This window comes from Coccidioides immitis, assembly GCF_000149335.2.
Source record: "Coccidioides immitis RS genomic scaffold supercont3.4, whole genome shotgun sequence".
NCBI classification, from domain to species: domain Eukaryota; kingdom Fungi; phylum Ascomycota; class Eurotiomycetes; order Onygenales; family Onygenaceae; genus Coccidioides; species Coccidioides immitis.
Window position 1 is genome coordinate 1,073,279 of NW_004504311.1, and position 21,075 is coordinate 1,094,353.

The following is a 21,075-nucleotide window of genomic DNA, read 5'->3' on the forward strand; positions in this document are numbered from 1 at the left end:
TTGCGAGCTCCGGAATTATCCCTTGTTCCCTGAAAAGCTCAATCAGAGCAAATCACGAGCATTATGCCACTCCCTGCATGTTTGACCAGGGAGATAGTTTTACTTTTCCACACAGCTTCTTTGCCTGGCTTTAGTGGGCATATTAAGGTTCATGTGGGGCAGTTAAGTTTCCGCTTTCGAAATTAATTATCCATAATTAACATCAATTAACAAGTTCCTTCAGGGGTCCAGCCAGGGTCATCAATTAACTTGTTAGTTAAGTGGTTAACTTACTTTACTCTGTAACTAGTTAGTGCCATCTATTAATAACTGTTAATTAACTTATGAAACCACTGGCGAGAAGTTAAGCGAAAAGGGGCGCCCCGGAGAAAAGTTCCTCGGATATGAATAGAAAACTGCATCTGGAGTATCTGGGGATAGTAAATGATCCACTTGTAACCTGGTCACCAGTCTCAAGGAGAGAATAAATCCAAAGAATAATTATGCATTAACTAAATTCTTGGTTTATTGCCAACAACCAGGAAGCATACGCTGAAGCGAAATCATGCGGCGTAGGGCCGAGTAACATACATAGCACTCTGACAGTTAGCGATTTGGAGAGCCCTCCGAGTACAGCTATACCCCCAAGGAAGATAAAAGTACAACAAGAACAAGAGAAACCAACTAGGATACAATCCAAATTTCAACCGCTTGCCGCCCATATGCTAAAAAGAACAAATCCAGTCCAATCCATCATAGCTAACACGATAAGATGCACGTTAAAAAAAGAGAAGAATTATTTCAAATTGAACGGACCAGCCTTGGGAAGAGAAACAAAAAGGGAAAAGAGGAACATGGTAAAAAGCAACAGTAAAACCGTGGTATCTAACACAGGCACTATGGCACGTGCAATCTAGCTACTCGATATAGTCTTAATTCATAAGACCCAAGTAGAAGGCGTTATATAAAGAAAATTCTGGTGTTAATCTTTCGTCGTCCACGTCATGCAAATCATAAACGTCGTAGAAAATCGTAATACGGCATGAAAGCCCATTTAACCAGTACTCCGTATGAAAGAGAATGATGCTGGTCAGTTTTACACACTCACTGTCCGTCGTGTCACTTCGCTCGGCTTTTGGGCATAGGCAATCAATAACTTGAATCCAGTGCCACGTCTTTGACACTCACGCAAAAGCCGATGATCTGCCCAAATGCTGCCATCGAGATTTCCCTCTGGCAGTACAGACGTCTCATAACAGCGAGTGTACCACCAGCGTCCAACTTTGGCAACCATCTTGGCGATATCTTCATCATTTGCAGCCGATGGCGATGGATCTGATAGAAGATCGCCAAGAGAGACATTGACATCGTCTGAAGGAGGTCTTATACGGCTTTGACTTTCCGATATTGTAGACGCTGAACGAGGCGGAAGCGAGTCGTTAGGTGTATCCATGCTGCTAGGAGCTGTTGAGCGACTAGAATTCGATGTATCCGAGGATTTCATTATTGTACCTGCAACAGGAACCACAACTGTGCAACGGTTGAGGTTCTGAAATCCTCGTTTTCCAAGCAGCCGCTGAATATTGTCACTAGCTAGCTTGAGACTGACGCTAGAATCGGCGGAAAACATACGCTCCTTAAGATTTCGGACTGCCTTTCGAGTTCGACTTCCCATATTGACCATGTCCAGGTCTAGGATGCTCATCTCTAAGTAACCACCAGTGCGAAGAACGCGCTTGCACTCAAAAATTGCATTTTTCAACCCAACTTCCGAGCACGCCGCCGGAAAGCGCAATATTGCAACAGTGAAAAATCCTTTAGGAAAAGGGAACGGATTTTCAAAATTGGCGTGGTGAACAGAGCGATGGTTGGTCGGAGGATCCCAAGCAGCGGGATTGCTGCTGGTTGGACCACAAGGCAGAACACTAAGATTGTAAACCGTGGCTTTGGGGTAAGTTAAGGAACAGTAAAAAGACCAATCATCGTTACCAAGGCCATCAATGACAAGGATGCGAGACTGGTCCTCAGTCCGGACGTGATTCTGTGCAGGACTGAAAAGCACCCGACCAAATGATAACCAGCGACTAGTCATCAAGGATCCCGAACGCAAGTTTGCTTGTGCAAGAGCACCAAGTCGTTCACGCTCCGCGAGATCTAGGAGAGCAGCGTTCTTCCGACGACCAAGCTCGTTTGTTTGCGCTTTATCGCCCCCCGAGGCTTGAACACATTTGGAAGCTCCGAGAGGTGGAACATCCAGTATTGCCGAATCAATGACACTCTTATCGCTTTCGGCATAGCCAGAATACAATTCGCCGAGAGAAACAGGGGTGGACGGAGCAATGGAGGACGAGTGCAATCCCGAGAGTATCATGGAGCGGCTTAGGTGCACAGAGGTTTGTGTGCTTGCTGAAGAACAGTCTGACTGACATGACAACCTCGAATTCATTGTGGTCGCGTTCAAGCCTGCCTGAAGTGCTTTACTCGCTCGTGTGGCCATCCTGAAAGAATTTCGAGGGGAATAAATGCCTTTCACATTTTGCGGAGGAGAAATCAGAACTTTATCGATGAAATCGTCATATTCGTCCCAGACCTCATCTTCTGTTAACTTAGATCCCGGGATAGGCATGATGGCGGTTATGGCCTTGAGGCTTTTGAGGCTTTCGGTACTAGTTTCGGAAATTTCAGAATTTTTTCTCGGGGAGAGAACCAAAAATTCAGGGTAGGTGGTAGGTAAGCCCTGTGAATATCCGATGCCGGGAAGAGAAGAGAACTTGGAAGTGTCTAGTGTTTCACACACTGCTGGCTGTGGAACTGGGGCTGGCATAGAAGAGAATGACATATTGTGATGAGGCGTACTAGGCTTGACATCTGACCTTGCTGCGATCGACGGCATATCGGCTCGACTAAACGGACGAGAAAACGACTGCGGCGGAGGCTTATGTTGCCTGTTTCCTCTAGGTATCACTGCAGGTATTCTGCCCACCGATTTGAGCCGTGTTGACCCACTCGATTTGGGCATTGTTTCTGGCATAACAGTGGATACATCCTTGTCAAAAAATACCCTGGGCGATGATGGACGTCTATCAGATGTATATTCGGTCAGACCGACAGGCGGTGCAGGAAGTAAGACCGATTGTTGCCTTTTGAGATCCATTTTAGCTGAAATATTATGAAATTCCTCCTCTGATTGCGGAGATTCTTCTATATGGTTAAGAATATCCTCAAGAGCATCTGATTCGACTGAGTCACTATCCAGAAGGGCATAATGGGGCACTGTCCGTGAAGCGGGAATATTGGACACCGACACTGGAAGTTTTGTAATAGATGCAAGATCGGTTTCAGTAAAATGGTCCTTTCGGCGTAGCTGATGGCTTCTCTGGAAAAAATTCCACTTTCCAGGCTTTTGCAGTTTCTTCAGCACCTTGATGTCCTTCCCTTCGTCTTCTTTTGCCAAAGAAGATACATCAGGTTGTGACATCGACGAGCGATGAGCGTTGGGAACGTCAATGGGTGGTGCTAACCTCGAAACTTCCGGAGGAATGGATAGAGGCTCATTAGCATTACCCTTACTGAAAAAGCTACGTTTGCGAAATGAGAGGCGTTTTTCGGTGGTCGACTTCGAATTATAGTCACCTTGCGCCGTAGAAAGAGATGTGGTCGATATAGCACTCATGGGCTCCGGGGAATGGACCAACCGTCCGGTCGAGGAAAGGAGAGACTCTGGAAACTGACCATAAAACTTCGTAGATTGTCGAGGTGTGCTTGAACTTGCAGTTGACGCGACACTTAATACACCAATGCTCTGTTCACTGCGGGTTCGAGTCAAGTTCGCACAGTCCATTCCACCACCTGTGATTATTACCGGTTCCAAGCGATCCAACAGGAAGTCGTCAATATCAGCATGGGTTCGACTGGCGATACCCAAGGAGCCATTGGTGCTTGTAGAACCGGCGCGACTCGCATTGCTTCCTATGCTGGTCCTTCGTCCACGCTGAGCATATCTCCCATACCCCTCGTGTCCAGTACCAGCGGCAGGTCCCCTGCGGGCTTGCCTGTCCGCCTGTTCTAACCGAGATGGCTCAGGGGACGCCCTCGACTTCTTTGAAAAGAAACCAAAACGTCTCCCTCCACTATCAGTGGCCTCCGCTTTGACGTCCTTTTCCTTGGGCTCTTTGACAAGGACTGACCTTTTTCTTGAGACCGAGCGGCTCGAATGCCTAGGAGTAGGGGAACGAGAATCAGTCCTATCAAATGTATTAGGTGAAGGAGAAAGGTGGGGGATCCGAGACGAGGTTTTTGGTTGGAAGGAGTCGGTTGACATATCTCGAGACACTGCGTTTCCTACTGCTTTAAATCGAAAACCGCCCTCCGCAGAATCTTGGCGCTTGTGTCCAGCCAGCTTCGATGAGGAAAGGTTGCTGTGAATAACTGGAGAGGATTGGAGTCCTAGGCCCTCGGTACCTGTGCGTGTAGGTCTCGCTGGAGGTTTGGATGGAGGTATACGAACGTCCTCGACTTTGCTAACCTTCTGAAGACATTTATTCCGCGCTTCAGCGTTCATATTCTCTTGTCTATAGGTTGCAACATCCACCTTACTATATGGTTTCGGTACCGGTCCCTTAGAGGCGGGCGTCGGAGATGGCGAAGGGCAACGCAGTGCTTCAGTTTTCACCTTATTTGCCGGTTGAAGATGGTGTTTTGTTGGGAGTTTCGACCCTGTTATTTGAGCTGGTTCCGTTTGGGCTCGTTGAGGGGATTTTGGAAAAGAGGGGGCATCTTTCGTCGCGCCCGGATAAGATGCGCCAGACACATGATAAGGAGTGGGATGGACACGGAATAGCGATGGACTGGGTTGTCTTAGACGAGATCCAATCTTGGAGGGGTGGGTGAGTCCAGGTGAGTAGGAGGATAATGACGTGGGGGTGGATGTCCTGCTACTCCAAGGCCCCGGTGAGTCTGAACATCTCGTTGAAGGGCTGCTAGTGAAGTTGGGGGTTGGAGGGGGAAGGTGTAAAGGCCCTATACTCGTTGAAAGACCGGAAAACTCAGGAATAACAGGAGGATTGGTATCGATTCGGGTTTCAACAGGTGTTACCGGGGGTTGCGTTTGTGCTTGTTGTATGTGTGTCTTGGTCGATGATTTCGAAAATCCCTCTGTATTTCCTTTTTCGATACCCGGGAAACGTTTCAGAGAAGGCAATCGTGACTTACTCCGCTCGGCATACCGTTCAATCGACGGAGGCTTTCTTGATAGGGTTGGTTTCTGAGATACCGACGAAGTCAAAGCCGGAGAAGCCAATTGAGATTGCACCGTCACCTTGTTATTTGATGATGAATATGCTGTGCGCGGTAGCGGCGGAACATCTAGGACTAAAGTATGAGGCGGGCCGGTAGGCATTTTCGGGTCAACAGATTGCGCATTAAGCCCGGACTCTGCGCTTTCTGATGCACTAACACCCCTCCCGCACTTGGAGTTTAAAGGCACGGCTTTGGGAATCTGCGTTCTCGGGGCTGCGGTGCCAGTATTAGATGCGGTTGGTATTCTCGAAAGCCGCGAGATTGAAAAAGACGGCTTGGTCTCCGCCGCAGGATGTGCGCCCACTCGACTGGAGATGCGGGAGGACATGGTGTGAACTTTTCCGAGGACATCGGCGAGCTTTCTGCGTTCAGGGCTTTTTGAGAAGCAAGAGTATTAAAAGGACTCGAAAACATCACGACAGAAGAGTAAAGGACCGGCTAAAGGGGACATCCGGCTAGGGAATCAAAACAGGTGTGAGCTCATCATGAGGGTTTCGGAAATTGTGCCCCGTTTCTCCTGCTCACTTACCCTAGACAATTTTTTTTTTTTTTTTTTTTTTTTTAAAGAAAAAAAAATCAATCCCTTTTCTTTTTAAATATAAAATAAGCCTGTGTAACCAGCCAGGAAAAGAATACAAACGGATATGTGCAAATGGAGACAGGAGGCAAGCTGGAGGGGAGCTGCACGGTTGAACAGAGTCACATAGTAAACTTCTCGAAGTAAGATGATCAACACCAGAAAGCCAACCCTCAACAATAATAAAAAAGACCAAAAAAAGAGGGGGTGTGAAACGGATATGTAGTCAAAGAAAGCATAGAAAACCAGCAAACTTGCGGCACAGTAAAAGAAAAAGTGCGAAATTCGTAGAAGCAATCCGCCTGCTGCAGACGGTGACCTGCTTGCACAGGCGAACTTCGCCACACGGCGGGGCGCTGGGCAGAGAGCGTGTGGCTAAACCCGGCCGTGGCGGTGGTTATCTGGCGTTAGCATCTGTCGGAAGAAAGCGATACGGCCACGTCAACGGCCTTCTCATGCAGCCCGAGAGATTCTCAGCGTAGATATCCCTCGTGCAGTGCCGGGCAACAGTGGGAGCACGTAGAATGAAGAAGTAATCAAGTGCCATTTGCCCTCTTTTTAGAGTCTCTCCGGACTCGGCTTGCTAAAGGGGTACGCATTGGGTGGGTATCGGTCCCGTCCGTCGCGCCTTTGACTGCGCTCTCAGTGGACGGAGAGGAACAGGCAATGACTGGAGGATCTGAGGACTGCTCGAATCATTCGTAGATGTATACCGATGGTTAGTATGAGGGACTAGGGGATTGGTGCCGCTAACAGGTTAGTCAACGGCCTTTGAGCCGTAAGGATTCGGCAGGGGAATGAGTTGCCGTTTCTGAGTCCGAGTCACGAGAAAATCTTCAGGGGAGGACCCAGTCCTGTAGACCTATGGTGCTTTGAGTCTTTTGAGTGGGTGAGTAGGGCCTGCAGGTTGCTCAACGGAGCGAGCTGAAAATCTGCCCTCAATGCGAGGGCTGGGCCCTCGATTAGCGGCAGCGTGGAAAGGGCTCCGGGCCTTGTGTTTGCCGCCGTCCAGCATCGGACTCAGGATTGGTCGCTGGCTTTGAGGTTGAGCAAGGGTGCCCACCACTTTCACCCAATGCCCGCGGCTCTGGAAAATTAGGGATCAAACCATACAGCGGGAGAGGTGACGTCCAACTGTCACTTCCAACGACACACCGCCGACGTTGGAAAGTCATGTGAGTGGCGATCACATCGCATCAAACTTGCCGTACTGCCCTCATTCCAGATTTTTGTCCTCTCACCTCAAACTCGGCATTTCAATAGGTTAGAACCCGCTTGCCAAAGAACGAACTTCGCGACCAAAGGTGCTTCGGCTCAATCCTCTAGACTTTGACAAAGCTGCACGCCCGAAGTCTGGCCACTCTTCAGTCTATAGTTAAACCTAACTTGGACGAAATTCTCCGCATCGTGCCGCCCCGTCGAAGTTAACCATGGAACGCCCGAAATGTTGACATACAGCATTACAAATCGAGCACGGGAAACTTGGGGCATCACGAACAATATTCAAGCTGGCGTGACAGACTTAGAGGAGGACTGCAAAAGGCCCATAGTGGGGCGCCCGTAAGTATGCAAATGGATCTTGTCTCAACCACTCAGACTCCAGAAGAGGAGAAAAAAGCAGTGATTCGTAGATATAGGGTGGAACGCAGAACCCTTTGGCCAAGGCGTTTGTGATTTATATGAACTCCGTACTCTGTACAAGGGTGATGGTTTTCGTATGTGGCAAATTTCAGAGCTTCGATTCTATGCAAGGAATCGCTTGAAAGTTGAAAGCCACCGTTATTTGATGGACTGTACTCTGTATATGTGAGTCACCAGAACTGGTGAGCCGAGATGCTTTGTCAAACCAACTTGGAGATTCCTTAACATTAAAAGCAATTTATTATGTTTATCCACTTCTTATTTTTTATTTTCCCCCTTCTTTCGGTGTGAAAGCTTAACTGCCTGAACATTGACGACGATGATTTTTGTTTGTCATTTAACTAACTAACCAGATACACTTTCTGCCCAGTTAATGAGGAAAATACAAACTATCGTCTACTCTGTGCTGGACCTTACTCCCCTCATAGACATGTTGTGTATAGATAAGCTCATGTGGAGTGCATATGTGTTGATGATGGCGACTGAGCTGCCTTCAGCCTAGGCAGCCTTATCGCAGGAACAGCACATCAATTCTGCACGTCTCAGCTGCCCTGGATCTGCACAACGACATAAACAGGGTTAAGGCATGCTTCGTGTGAATTATCTGAAGCTCTTCTCTTAACAGCAGAAACGGCATTGGCCTGTGATACAAAAACCAGCTGACCTGAATCGCGCCATACCCAGGGCTTCGGTATTTCCGTCGGAGCACGATCGACTAGATTTGAGATCTTCATACAATCTCCTGCGGACGTCTCAAGATAGGATATGGATCTATCTGGTATGACAAAGACGGAGCAGCGGCCAGCTCGTTGCGGGCAGGCTCGACGCTGGCGATGCCTGGAGAGGTGGCTTTTACTACCCGTCAGCTTCTCACTTTCTTCCAATTCGGCATGGACGATAGCACATGTGCAACTTGAAACTACATTTCTCTCTAGAAATTGTTTGCATCCGTTGTTCGATGCCTTCAGAAAGCCTGGCAAGCTGGCATGTGCTACGGTACGACAAACAGGGTGTGATTTCGAATCGAACTCATGGAGATGCAGTAAAGCCGCATGTGTAACATGACGGGATCTTCAGGGGCGTGTGGATATATTTTGGAATCCGGATTTCTCATTAGAAATGCTCTCCTAAGATGGCCTGCCCTCAAGGCAATTTCTATCTATGTTGGTCAAAGCTAATAGTTATGATTCAGTAGTGGATACGAGTGCTCCTGGAACTCCTATTCTATACATATCCCGCGAAAATCCAGTAAAGTAAAGTGAGCTGTTTTATTTTTGATTCATCAATCCCCATCGAACGTATTCTCTCCAATTTAGTGGAGGTAAAAGATATACGAATGCACGAGTTAAAGACCATAAGAAGGCGATCCGGCTGGACAATCAGGTCGAAGTTCTCCATTGACTAGATGATCAACCCTTTCCCCCACATAAATTGAATTCCAATAAACTCCAGTGCCAGCAAACCATAGCATATAGAAGCACAAATCGGCGCATAAAACACGAAACGTTGGAGTAAATGTTGAGAACGAAAATAGGCTTGGGCTGGAAATATTGAAACATGTAGTAAGACAGATATGGAACCGATTTATCCGAAACGAGCCTTTCTCCTCTCCATCGCAACACGATCTTGTTCGCTCAAAGTACTCGCTTTGCCGGTGTTCGAACCACCATTCTGACGGCGCCGACCATCGAACCCACCACGTCCTCTTCCGCGTCCTGAAAAGTTCCTGCGCTTTCCGCCGCGGTGATAGCCATCGCCATCATCGCCACGGCCTCTCTTTCTTGAGCGCTCTGGCAGTGCTTCATCCAGTCCTTTAACACCCGACGATGCATCATTCGCGGTCCCAAACCTCTTCGCTCTCTCCATGGCCTTCTGAGCCTCTTTGGTGCTCGAGTCATCAGCAATGCCAAACTTCTCGGCTCTTTTTCTACGCTTCTCAAGCTCTGCATCGAGGTTTGTAGTAGCAAGACCCATGCTATAATTCTCTGCGGCCTTCTTTTCAGCTTCGTCCTGTTCTCCCGCAGCTGTTTCCTGGGCACCTCCCTTATCAGCCTCGGTTTCCGCAGCAACTTCCTTCTGATCAGCTTTCTTTTCCTCCGGTTTCGTGACGGTCAGGTCATGCGTTGTCGACGGATCAATATCAACTTTCTGATTCGGCACTGCGGTCGCGCTCGTAGCCGCACCCTTTCCGCCTGCCGCAGCTGTCTCAGCGTCGTCCCCATTAGCAGCCGTGGCAGCGTTCGCGGCTGAAGTCGTAGGTTGCGCTGACACTGGCTCTATCGGAGTCGTGTCGTCATCCCAATCGATAACATCGTCGGCGGCATCGGCTTTGGCTGACTGTGCTGCAGGCGCGGGTGCTGTAGCAGGGACGGGGGCAAGACTGGCCTTCTCTGCTTCAGCTTTATCTGCTTCGACGAGTCGCGCGACCATGTCAGCTTTCTTTCCGGTGTGAGGGAGTCCTCGCGCCTTGAGCATCTCGATGAGATCGGAGTTTGTCTTTTTGCTGTATGTGGTGGCCATGGTAAAGGGATTCTTCACAAGGATTTGAACTAGCGCGAAGATAGGTGTACAGGAGTCGGCAAATGGTTCCAATAGCTCTAAAATAGCGAAATGCGCGTTATGCACGGAGTAAAGCGGTCGAGGAGTGGCTCCAGCTGGGTGCTCGGGGTTAGGAATAGGTCGGGGTGAGGTTTGTGAGGGATGGGTGTTTAGCTAGTGGTTTGCCTCAGCTGGCATGGTCACAAACACAGGGCTAAAAAAAGAACATGAATGAAGACAGGGAGATGTTAAGTTGTAAGTACAGAGTAGAACGAAGCAAAATGGCACCAAACCAATTGAACAATCATCCGTTCGCTCGCGGCAGTGCCTGTTTCCAAGCTTTTGAGCCTACGCGTTTGACGGTTTCGGGCGCTACGCTAAAAATGGAATCTCCGATGTCACGTGCGAGGCGGAAGCCACCCACATTGGGCCTCAGACTCCCCAAGAGACAAGTTGAGGGCAAAAAGTTGGGCAAATCACACATTTTGCTGGAGGTGATGTGACAAGTATTATGCACTGGTAACTAGATAGGGTATTCCGTACAGTGCAGTTAATGAGGCGCATACCATCCATGCATAGTTACCTCATACTGCTGTACAATCTGTCCTCCGGATGGGCCACAAGCGCGATACAAGAAACTTGAACAAACGAATGTCCCTCCATCCAAACCTGGCCAGCACTTTTCTAATATCACAAGATAAGATCCACAAAGAAGGAAGTAATAGCCCAGATGCCCAGTCCCAAGATAGCGACAACGTGCGATTATTTCGAATATCTGTAGTGATTAAATAACTGCATTTCTCAAACCAAAACCACTTGTGATCACTTGTCAATCTTGCTCTTCTTTTTTGGCCGCTCTTCTTCTTGCTCATCGAGGTCTTCATCGAGACCCTCATCTTCGGCATCGTCCATTTCGGCGTCGCTGTCGCTCCCACTGCCGCTACCACTACTCTCGTGAGCGGAATCATATTCTTCAGCGACGTCGGATTCTGACTCGGCTTGGAAGTCTTCGTCAACAGATTCTTCGTCTTCATCTGCTGATCCGCGGTGCCCTCCATCGACTTCCTCGTCGCTGGAACCCATAAGTTCATCGTTGTCGAGAGCTGCGGCAATGAGCGCGGATGTCTAGCCAAGCAACCCAAGTTAGTACACGTTCACATTCAACCGTCGTTGACGGAAATCTAGACACGTGATCATTGCCTAGCTTGAAGGGGTTATGGTTGCTAAAAAACACTTACATCTTCGGCCATCTCATTTTTAAATCGAATGTTTTTGGCTTTAAAGAATAACTCCAATGGCTGTTGCTCCTCTCTGTCTGATTGTTAGACTTATGTGCTGTGGATTGTTAAAGGACAAAGGACAAACCGGTTGATATTGCTGAATTGATGCTCGCCTCCACCTTTGAGGGTCATGGTTATATCGAACGTTCGACTAGCTGAGACAGCGCCGCCAACACGAGACATAGTGATAACGGATATGTTTTCGATTTGGACGTATGTTGCTGGCTTTGGAACGAACATAAAACTCTTGTCAAGGCAGAACAGCAACCCTTCGTTGGCCTTGATGGAGCACTTGATTCCTCGGTGATTATGATGACTGGAATTACTGTTAGTATTTCTTGTCCTTAGTCGGCCCATTGGTGCGGAGGGATCTGAAAAATGGCCATAGCGGTACATAGTTATAGCTGACCTGGTAAAATCTTTGGATGGCATGATCACTTTCTTTCCGGAGAGGCCACGGAAAACCTTTGTTATCACCTGATGAATTGGTTCCTCGTAGTGAGCCTGGAGTTTATCCTTGTACCGAGTTTGGAGTAGTTCACTTTTCAAAGTTAGTCTGTTTACAGCATCAAAGAGCAAAAAGGGGAGTGATATACTCAGTCATGTTTAAGTCGAGATTGTATTCATCGTCCAACTTCAGTTGCATCACAAGGAACGGATATCGGGTTTGTCCCTGTCGTAAGGGCGGGTCTAATCCTATAGTGATCAACGTGTGTGTGTCATCATTCTTGGGCAACAAGAAAAATTTCTTAATTGACTGGTACTGAATTTTATAATCGTACGTCTTGCCGCGAAGCCGAAGCGAGTTTTCATACATGTCGATATCGAATCGTCCTCTGATAGTTGTAAGCTAAATGACCAGGCATATTCAAAGGAGTCGTAGAATCCAAACCTAGGAGTAAGATGTAGCACGTCTGGAAATGTGGCAAATGTATCTCCGGCAACTTCGCCAATCTCTGCCTTTTCCATTAACGTTTCGTAAAAAAGGTTGGCGGCATTCAGTTCCTCGGGTTCTTCTCCATCCACGCTCTTGTCATCTCCGTCCGCCTGGTCCTTCTTCACAGCAGTACCAGGGATATAGAATCTCATTTCAACGAGTTCATCCTTGCCAGCACCGGCCTTTTTACCGTAATTCTTAGTACGTTCGGGCTGTCCGTTGACTCCGTGACTACCGTTATCAGTTGAAAGTGAAAACTCCACCGCCACTTCATTTCTTCCCGCTAAATTCGTGTTTGTGATCTCTGAATAGGGAATTTCGAATGCGGGTCTGTTTTGAACATTGAAAGACAATTCCGCTTTTCCGAAGTCTGCTTTGCCCCAATTCCATCCTCTGAGGGCGTGCTCCCGGTTCTCGAGATTGATGCCGTACCAGAGCTTAAATGCCTTGCTCGTCCGTTCGAAGTCCTAAAAGAGAGCAACGACTTAGCTATGGAAAAGGTGAAATCAGATATAAGGTCACATACTTCTTGATCAAAACCATCCAGTTGAATGACTCCACCGGCGCGAGGTAAGATCTTCAGTTCGTACCCCTTTGCCGCACGGCTCCATTGAGCGGCCCCGATATTGCTCTTGTCGAGCGTGAATGTATCTCCTCCACCGGAGGGTTTCCAACCCAGGCCACTTTCAGCAAGTTTGCATTTGCCTGGTTGCTTGGAAAGGTCTAGGTAGATATTTTCAAAGCTCTCCCTGGGTTTGTCAGTAGATATTTCCAGGTTCCCAGTTCGTTGACAGGCTAGCATACATGACGGAGAGATTGACAGCTGGCAATACCTGAGGAACTTAATGAGTTGCGCGGGTATGCTGTTGTAGGTCTAGACCTTGCGTGATAAGGAAGAAGGCAATAGGGGTGAAGGTTCAAATTTCTGAGTTATGCATGCGCTCCTAATGCTCTACTGCTTGTCGCGATGATAGCTCTTCCCGTCGCGTCGAAAAGCACTTTATCAGAGTTTACGCTAAACCCAGAATGGTCGAAGTGAGCTCAGCTTAGTTTCAATTGGGACGCAAACAGCGCAAACGTCAAGCTATTCAGCCTTTTTGTCAATCAACAGGGAAGCAATTTTTGGTGCTTGGAGCACGGCAGAATTCAACATTGAACCGGCTGACGGAAGAGCGCCCATGCCTTGCAATCACTTTAGTATCTTCGATTGCCCCCATTGGGTAGTAAATTTGTGACTCCTATCAGTTGGTGATGCAGTGAATGCGCCCTATCATATACCAGACTTTGGCATGTGCCACCACGGAAGATGCAGCAAGCTCAGAAGGTGTTTCTCTTTTGGTCTCCCTGCTTCTCGTGTTGCTCTATGTCTCGAGTTGTTTGATACCTCACCCCAATTTTATTTGCGCCTTTGGTCGAAGCTGAGTTCGGACACTTAAAGACAATCCAGTTCTTTCACAATAAACAGTTTGCGAAGCCGGCGCACTTGTCGTCCATGTGTGACAGGACATTGTGCGTTGTACCTGATACCGGTGTTGACAACGTAGTTATACACCGGTACTTAGGCATGGTGTTCATATTCCCCGAAATCCATATTGATGGACTGCATCAAACAGCCCACTTCAGCCTTCTACAGATAATGCATGTTGCATTGCGTGGCTTATTTGCTTTCTGTCTTCTTCTAGACTTGGTGGTGACCCCGGAGGGTAGCGGATGAAGGAAAGAAGCCAATCATCGCAGCTTTCTTTCTACGCGCTCTCCAGCCTAATCATCACTCTGAACATTGTGTGGTATTGCCGGATGGGACGTAGGTGGCTGGTGGATACATGGGAGGGCCTGCCATCCAATCCTTCCTCCAAAGTACGACTTGAGTGCATCCTTGCAACAAACATTATCACTCATTTTCAAATGAAGGTGGGTAGTACATAGGGGAATGAAAGGAAACTTTCAAAAGCTATATAGAGCTTGCCCTTTCCCTCGGGGCCGATGAATTGTCGTCGATCTCAGCACTCCCGCCAAAGCGACACCGTATCTGTTTAATACCCGCATCCATCAATACGAACAATAAGCAAATGTAAGTAAAGGCCATTTTTGGGAAACACCTCATGCAGGTTCTAAAGCTCTTGAAAAGATACCTAGAATGGCGCGCGAAAATCCTACCGGAGTCACTGCAACTGCTCGCAAGAGTATTATTGTCGAGCCAGTGGAAGCTGATTTGGAACCATGGACGTGTTGCAGGTGTGCAGTAGTAAATCATGCATGTGCTGGAGAATGTGGCTCTTGTGGCCATCAGTTCTGTCAAGACTGTCCACCAGGCTATTAAGGCTTTCGTGAGTGATGGGTATGCCGCACATGGTGGAAATAAAGCGGCAACAGGAGACAGCCCATGCCAGTATATTTTTCCTCTCTACTGACAGGTGGTGTTTCTAGGCTCTCTTCGGACATAGCTGGTGGGCATTCCTTGGTAATCATGTCTCTTCGTCCACCTATCCCATACTCTCAGTTCTATCCTCCGGCAGTGAACACTAGGCTGTCCTATACTTCTATTACCTACACAGCTGCTATCAACACTACAGAGAAAGCAGAAAATTTGATGACCAGAATATGAACAGAACTTGTCACACTGTGTGCTTAGCTTATTATACACAGCTAGAGATTCCTCTAAGAGAAGGGTAATCCATCCAACTATTCTAGGTCTGTTAGTTACAATAATGGATTAAAATTTTGCCACATCTTATGCTGAATTTGCTTGCTCTTGGAACCACATTCTCTTCAACAGCAAATTCCCGTCTTGAAATTCTGCTTTAACTTTGGAGTTGTTTATTCCTCCATTTCTGCGAGCAGTTTACTGGGCAATAGTTGTTTCTTTGATGCCTGCAGCTGAACAACACAATTGCCAAAATATAGGTATGAAAACTTTTATAAGCAAACAGCTATCAGGTAATGAAGCATACCGCTCGCATTGTATATATGTATGCACATAGAACCTGGAAGTGGAGATTGACTTGGTGCCTCTCCAGCCATCGTGTGAGGATGTTGTTGTGCAGTCCAGGTATTGAAAAGACAAGAGGACAGGGTATCAGGGGCAAAAAAACTTCCATATGTCCGTGCTTTGGGGAGTCGGGAAGACAGGCAGCTGGTTGGCTATTGTAAAGCTTGTTATTTTTAACAGTAGGAAAGAGCATGACAAGTTGTAAATTTGCGGCAGCCTAGTAAAATGATCCTGAGACACATCCGAATCTCTCAACTACTCCAGCTTTCATGTATTCATCCACCTGTGGATTTGATATAGAATCGCCACAAGAAAATTTTTTTGCAAGAGGACCCATTAGGCCTATAAATAGAATACCTTAGAATTTTGATCTTCACAGTGTCGTCAATACATTGATGCATGTGTGACACTCATGTTCCTGACACTATTGTTCAAGGTTCTCTCGTAAAACCCCTCAAATGGAAGATTGCTGGGGCCCATTCTCAAATCTGGATTTGGCTCTGAGCTTTTGTCTGAATAATAGAGATACTCTAGCTCTGGAAAGTTTGTCCATTCCAATCGCCGAGTGACCTGTCCGGGGGGAGGGGGAAGAGTCAGTGACAGCAGCCGTGGTTGGGCGTCAACACTGCACTCAGGCATGAATACAGGGCCAGGTAACTCCCAGATGCACGTGTATCTCAGATATCGACCTCATGGGCAAAATCTCCACGCCCAGGGGCAGGAAAGCCCATAATAGAATGATGGTCTTCTCTGTCCAGCAGATGCCTTTCATATCGCTATGTCTTCTCTGCCTGCATTTGAAAAGCATGCGTGCCTGTCTGACGCTCTGTCCACAGCCTGCCGCACTTTTTAAAGGGACGGGAGGATTTCGCAATGCAACCAACCCATGGGCCTGGCCCGCCGCTATGCTCGATCTGGGAGGTTTGATTCGTAGAATCGTTTTTCCCCTCCGCCGTGCTGGGGCGCGAGAGGCTGAAGGGACGCTAACGGTCGCAGACCGGCCAATTAGGATCGGCGCGGCCAACCTAATTGTGACACCAGCCCTGTAATGAAATACTGTAATTTTCTCGAGCGGCCAGTGTCAACAGACGGATTCCCCTTGCAACAGGTGACCTGTTCACTGCAATTTCCAGGAGCTTGCCGGCCCTGACCAGTCACTCGTTTCTTTCATTATTACCCACCAACTTTCGCTCTTTTTTCAACACATTAGGTACAATCTCAGGATCAGGGTCTGTCCACTCTGGTTATCTGTTCTGTTCAATTCGTTCTTTTATCTACATTTTGTCGCGTCATGTTTCGATGCTCGCTCAGAGAAGCTAAGTTCTCGCTCTGCAACTGAAAGTCGACGTCGAACTTTGAGCCAGCCCCCCTTCATCCCGGACAAAACAATGAGGATCTCCTCACTGTTTCCCGCCGGCGATGCTTCACTCCTAGGGCTATCTCACCTACTCTCCCTCCTCTCCCTCCCGCTGGCTAGAGCAACCCTCTTTACTGAAGTACCTCCTCCACCGCTCGACCTTGGTCCACTAGGCCGCATTGCCCTGACGGGAAATTTCGATGCAATCTCGCTATACACATACCAACAACAGCGAGACGAAGTCCTTGCCGTCTACAATGGCTCCCAGTCCCAGTCGTTGATCGCCCCCCTGCCCAATGGCGGCCTTGCTCCCATCTCTTCTGCCGATGCGGACATACTAGCCCTGTGCCCGCTAGAATCGAGAGACGGTTCGCTGGAAAAACTTGTCGTTGGAGGAAATTTTACTAGTCTGGGAGGTATAGAGTCGCAGGGGCTCGCACTGTTTGATCCCAGTTCGGGAACAGTGTCTGCTATTTCAGGGCTGTCGGGTCGGGTTCTCGCTTTACTTTGTGATTCCGGCAAGGTTTACGTGGGCGGCGACTTTGAGAGGTCAAACTCGTCAAATGCCATATCCTGGTCTCGAGATTCTGGGTTTTCCAACCTCCCTTTCGGCGGCTTCAATGGGCCGGTCACTTCAATCGTTAAAGGCCCCCACGATCATATCATATTTGGAGGATCTTTCGATGGCCTAGGGAATGCAACAACTCCTTCCATGAAAGACCAACAAATGGTGAACCTCGAAACAGCCGAGATATCCGCCGGTGGGAGTACGATAAGGCCGGGGTTTGGCGATCCGCGAAATGTGGTTTGCAGGGCTACGAAACAGGACGGCGAAGGCACCACTTGGCTTCTCTCTGATCAGCAGCCCGGGTACTGGCAGTCACAAATGAGATTCGGGTTCCAACCCACGAAATTGAGGCTCTGGAACACGCACTTTGAAGGACGGGGGACCAAGATGTTCCGGTTTATTGCATTGCCCGACACTGGAATCCTAAACATGACTTATACCGACCCCGAAACTGGAGACCAAGTGGCATGTGACGCTAGATGTCCGCTTTCCGACGATCCTGCTGAGGAATTTCGTGATTTCCATTTTGTTAACACTGTTGGTATGAATGGCTTCCGGTTGGAAATCTCGGAGTTCTATGGTCAAGGTGGAGGGCTGAATGGTGTGGAACTGTTCCAAGATGGTATGTTCGCATGTGTTCTGGCAAAACATGTTTGTGATGCTCATATTTATTATCACAGACATCTACTCTTATGCGGTCACCGATTTTAACGAACCAACTTGTGCCAATATCCCTTTTGGTTCCACAGCTACCAAGACAGGAAGCTGGACAGTTAGTCCCTCAGTTGACAGTTCGGCAGATTATCTAAGTGCGCAGGTCGATTCCTCAACAGCTTCATCTACGTCTGTGACCTTTTTCCCGGACATCAAACAGTCTGGCAACTATTCTGTTACAATATTCACTCCAGGCTGCATCCAAGATGGAACCTGCGCAACAAGAGGTGTCGTCAATGTGACTGGAGTTTTTTCTAGACGGGATGAAAGCCCGGTTCAGACTTTCATACATCAAACCAATAACTTTGACAAGTATGATCAGATACACTTTGGACGCGTTGATGCCGGCAGTAGCGACTTTCGACCAAAAGTGACACTCTCTGCGCGGACCGGGCAAGGTAGCATTAGCATAGTTGCGTCTCGAGTTCGATTCCAGTTGATTTCCTCTACCGGCGGCCTTAATGGTCTGTTCGATTACAATCCAGACGAAAATGAATCCAATACAAACTTCTCCATGTCTGCTATTAATACGGCAGGGAATGACCTGGAGCGTGGAGCTGACGTCAATGCTCTAGTGTACAAAGACAATACGTTACTTGTGGGCGGGAACTTTTCAAATTCAACTATTCACAACATCCTATCTATCACAGATGGTCGCGTGGCTAGTTTATCTGGTGATGGGTTGAACGCAGCAATCTCGTCCTTAGTCTCACATGATGATCTCGTGTATGTGGGCGGCAATTTCACGGACTTGGCCGGAGGTGAAAACGGAAAGCTAAAACACGTTGCTGCATACTCGATTTCCGATGATACCTGGATACCATTGGGATCGGGTGTGAATGGCTACGTTAAATCGCTTGTGCGGTTCCCGGTTAACATTTCCTCCACCAGAATCGAGTCAGCGATTGCTGTAAGCGGGGACTTCTCTCAAATTGAGGAATCGGATGGACGCAAAGCTATTCCAGCCAGGGGATTTGCTGTGTGGGTTCCGTCGGAGAAGAAGTGGCTACAGGAGCTTGATGTCAGTCAGATGGCGTATGCCGGACAGCTTACAACCTCCATCATGCCAGGAAACGATACGATATTGGCAGGCACACTTGCATCAGGTGGAATTTCGTCTCATGGCGCCGTTGCCCTAAGAGAGGATAGCGGTCTCGCTCTGCAACCTCTACCAGTCAAGATTCAACAGACGTCCGACTCAAGATCGCGACAGAAAAGGGCTCTGCTTGAAAACAATGGCTCTCAGGCTGTAACAACGGGTCTTTTTGATAAAGCGTCAGGGCGCAACCTTACGGTCTTAGCCGGTCATTTTAGCGCGACAGCGTCAGACGGCTCCACCATTCAGAATGTTCTTTTGATCGACGGCTCTGATGATGAAGAGGTGACCGGTCTCGGCTCAGGACTAAACTCTAATTCGACCTTTTTCTCTGCTGCAATCCATCGAGACTCCCTCTTCCTTGGAGGCAAGGTGATGGGTCGGGTTAGTTCAACTGACGTCGTAGGACTCGTTGTCTATGACCTTTCCAAGAGAGAATTTCTCGCGAATCAACCCGGTGTCCTGGAAGGGGAAGACGTGATTGTGAATTCTATTGCTCCACGTCCTGACTCTAACGAGATTTATGTCGGCGGTGAATTCGATTCTGCTGGTTCCTTGCCATGCCCCGGCGTGTGTGCTTTCCAAGCGGATGCCTCTCAATGGGTCAGACCCGGATCTGGCCTTCAAGGAGCTGTGTCTGTCCTAAAATGGGTGTCAAAGGAGAAGCTTATCGCTGCTGGCAATATGACCGTCGGTGGTAATCAAACTACGCTTGCTAGCTATGATGCGAAAACGCAGATTTGGTCCTCAATTGATGGAAAATCCTCTAATCTAATCACTGGCCCTATTACAGCCCTTGGACTTGCCAGGCAGGATGGCTCTCGATTTTGGGTTGCAGGAAAATCTGGAGGTGGTTCTCCATTCCTAGCTTTCTTTGATGGAAGCGAATTTCATTCTGCTGGTTCGCTTTTCGGCGAACAGACAACCATCAAAGGTTTGCAAGTACTCGCGCTTCGCGAAGATCACAGCGATTCTCGACTCATCGAAAATAATCTCGCACTGCTTTTGACGGGCCAGCTCCAATTGCCAAGATTTGGAATTGTTTCTGGAGCGATCTATAATGGATCGACCGCGGAGCCTTTTATACTTTCTAGCACAGCAGATGGAAAGCCGGGCAGTATTAGTGGGCTGTTTACCGAAAATGAGATCGAGCTTAGCGGTGGTCGTAAGTCTTATCCTTTTCAGGTTGACCTTCTGTTTACATGCTTACCGCTTCTCTAATATAGGCAAACCACATTCCAGGGGAATCGTCGTGCTTGTATCTTTCTGTATTGCCCTGGGTTGTATATTCTTGATCGTACTCATTGGCATCATTCTTGGTCGCATACGGCGTTACCGACAGGGATATGTTCGTGCTCCACAAGGCATGGATCGGAAGCCGGATCTTCGACGTTTGCCGCCGGAGTATCTCTTGGATTCCCTTCGTCAACGTGCACCTGGTGTTCCGACAATCTGATTGCAACGATTTTTGTCTTCCTTTCTTCGTCTCATCACTTAATACACATTGGAAAATTGGCGTTATGGGAGCGGCAAATACCCATGTATGGCTTTCGGTCGGTACTATCCTGGAGTTCCCCCTTTTGCGTTTGATATTTTTCTCCCTTATTTTGACCGCAATCTTCCTGGAGTCTTCTTGACTATCTTTTTGCTCTGGGTATATGGCTTGCATTTACATACTCCCTTTGTTGCCTCGAACCTAGTTTCTAGGGAACTTTTACTTTGCTCGAAAAGATACATGCACCATATGTCTTTAGAATAGGCCTTTGGTCTTTAATAATTGTCCACACCCCGAATTTCTTTTGCTCTTCAACCACCCACATGTCCATGCCTGGACAATTTCTTCTCTTCTTTTGATCTTTTTTGTTTAGCACGACTCGAGGCCCGAGGGTTCCCCCCCCCCAACGGGCCGTTTCTCCCATACCCACCACTCCGGAACGACTTCCTTTCCCTTATTCATGTTGAGCCTTGTAGAAAGGGCAGGATTGTTTGGTGTTGTACTTTAGGCATTAATGAGATAAAGTATATGGCACTCTGAAATAGTATACTTAACTTGCCTGTAATATTTGGGGCAATTGTAGGCTGCGCTGCTCTCTGGCCTCTG

General features: G+C 48.1%; 5 protein-coding genes across 5 annotated transcripts; 2 read left to right on the forward strand and 3 right to left on the reverse strand.

Moving 5' to 3' along the window:
- Nucleotides 1–1,075: 1,075 nt before the first annotated feature.
- CIMG_04655 (uncharacterized protein) lies at nucleotides 1,076–5,605 on the reverse strand (the record flags this gene model as incomplete). Its single annotated transcript, XM_001245213.2, has 1 exon — nucleotides 1,076–5,605. The coding sequence occupies one exon, from the start codon at nucleotides 5,603–5,605 to the stop codon at nucleotides 1,076–1,078; it is 4,530 nt and encodes a 1,509-aa protein (XP_001245214.2).
- A 3,058-nt stretch (nucleotides 5,606–8,663) lies between these two features.
- On the reverse strand, nucleotides 8,664–10,364 carry CIMG_04657 (uncharacterized protein). The gene has a single exon (XM_001245215.2). It carries the CDS (start codon nucleotides 10,013–10,015, stop codon nucleotides 9,080–9,082), a length of 936 nt encoding a protein of 311 aa, XP_001245216.1. The 5' UTR covers nucleotides 10,016–10,364; the 3' UTR covers nucleotides 8,664–9,079.
- A 152-nt stretch (nucleotides 10,365–10,516) lies between these two features.
- CIMG_04658 (FACT complex subunit pob3) lies at nucleotides 10,517–13,200 on the reverse strand. The gene is made up of 8 exons (XM_001245216.2): nucleotides 13,055–13,200; nucleotides 12,777–12,999; nucleotides 12,206–12,717; nucleotides 11,910–12,149; nucleotides 11,723–11,854; nucleotides 11,399–11,629; nucleotides 11,272–11,344; nucleotides 10,517–11,158 (listed from the first exon to the last, which is right to left on the reverse strand). Coding segments are annotated over exons 1-8 (1,716 nt in total). The 5' UTR covers nucleotides 13,057–13,200; the 3' UTR covers nucleotides 10,517–10,855.
- Nucleotides 13,201–13,697: 497 nt separating this feature from the next.
- Nucleotides 13,698–14,926, forward strand: CIMG_04659 (uncharacterized protein). The gene is made up of 4 exons (XM_001245217.2): nucleotides 13,698–14,107; nucleotides 14,162–14,321; nucleotides 14,379–14,588; nucleotides 14,678–14,926. Exons 3-4 carry the CDS (start codon nucleotides 14,503–14,505, stop codon nucleotides 14,853–14,855), a joined length of 264 nt encoding a protein of 87 aa, XP_001245218.1. The 5' UTR covers nucleotides 13,698–14,107; nucleotides 14,162–14,321; nucleotides 14,379–14,502; the 3' UTR covers nucleotides 14,856–14,926.
- A 1,460-nt stretch (nucleotides 14,927–16,386) lies between these two features.
- On the forward strand, nucleotides 16,387–21,011 carry CIMG_04660 (cellular morphogenesis protein). Its single transcript, XM_001245218.2, has 3 exons — nucleotides 16,387–17,786; nucleotides 17,845–20,139; nucleotides 20,201–21,011. The coding sequence occupies exons 1-3, from the start codon at nucleotides 16,628–16,630 to the stop codon at nucleotides 20,428–20,430; spliced, it is 3,684 nt and encodes a 1,227-aa protein (XP_001245219.1). The 5' UTR covers nucleotides 16,387–16,627; the 3' UTR covers nucleotides 20,431–21,011.
- The last annotated feature ends 64 nt before the right edge of the window (nucleotides 21,012–21,075 follow it).

Bases quoted from the DNA above. Each gene is read 5' to 3' on its own strand.
- CIMG_04660 (XM_001245218.2), top strand. From the start codon at position 16,628: ATGAGGATCTCCTCACTGTTTCCCGCCGGCGATGCTTCACTCCTAGGG. The intron at 17,787-17,844 runs GTATGTTCGCAT...TTATTATCACAG, and splicing joins TGTGGAACTGTTCCAAGATG to ACATCTACTCTTATGCGGTC. The intron at 20,140-20,200 runs GTAAGTCTTATC...TCTCTAATATAG, and splicing joins GATCGAGCTTAGCGGTGGTC to GCAAACCACATTCCAGGGGA.
- CIMG_04659 (XM_001245217.2), top strand. From the start codon at position 14,503: ATGCATGTGCTGGAGAATGTGGCTCTTGTGGCCATCAGTTCTGTCAAG. The intron at 14,589-14,677 runs GTATGCCGCACA...TGGTGTTTCTAG, and splicing joins AAGGCTTTCGTGAGTGATGG to GCTCTCTTCGGACATAGCTG.
- CIMG_04657 (XM_001245215.2), bottom strand. From the start codon at position 10,015: ATGGCCACCACATACAGCAAAAAGACAAACTCCGATCTCATCGAGATG.
- CIMG_04658 (XM_001245216.2), bottom strand. The intron at 12,150-12,205 runs GTTTGGATTCTA...TACAACTATCAG, and splicing joins GTGCTACATCTTACTCCTAG to AGGACGATTCGATATCGACA. The intron at 11,159-11,271 runs GTAAGTGTTTTT...TTGCTTGGCTAG, and splicing joins AAAATGAGATGGCCGAAGAT to ACATCCGCGCTCATTGCCGC.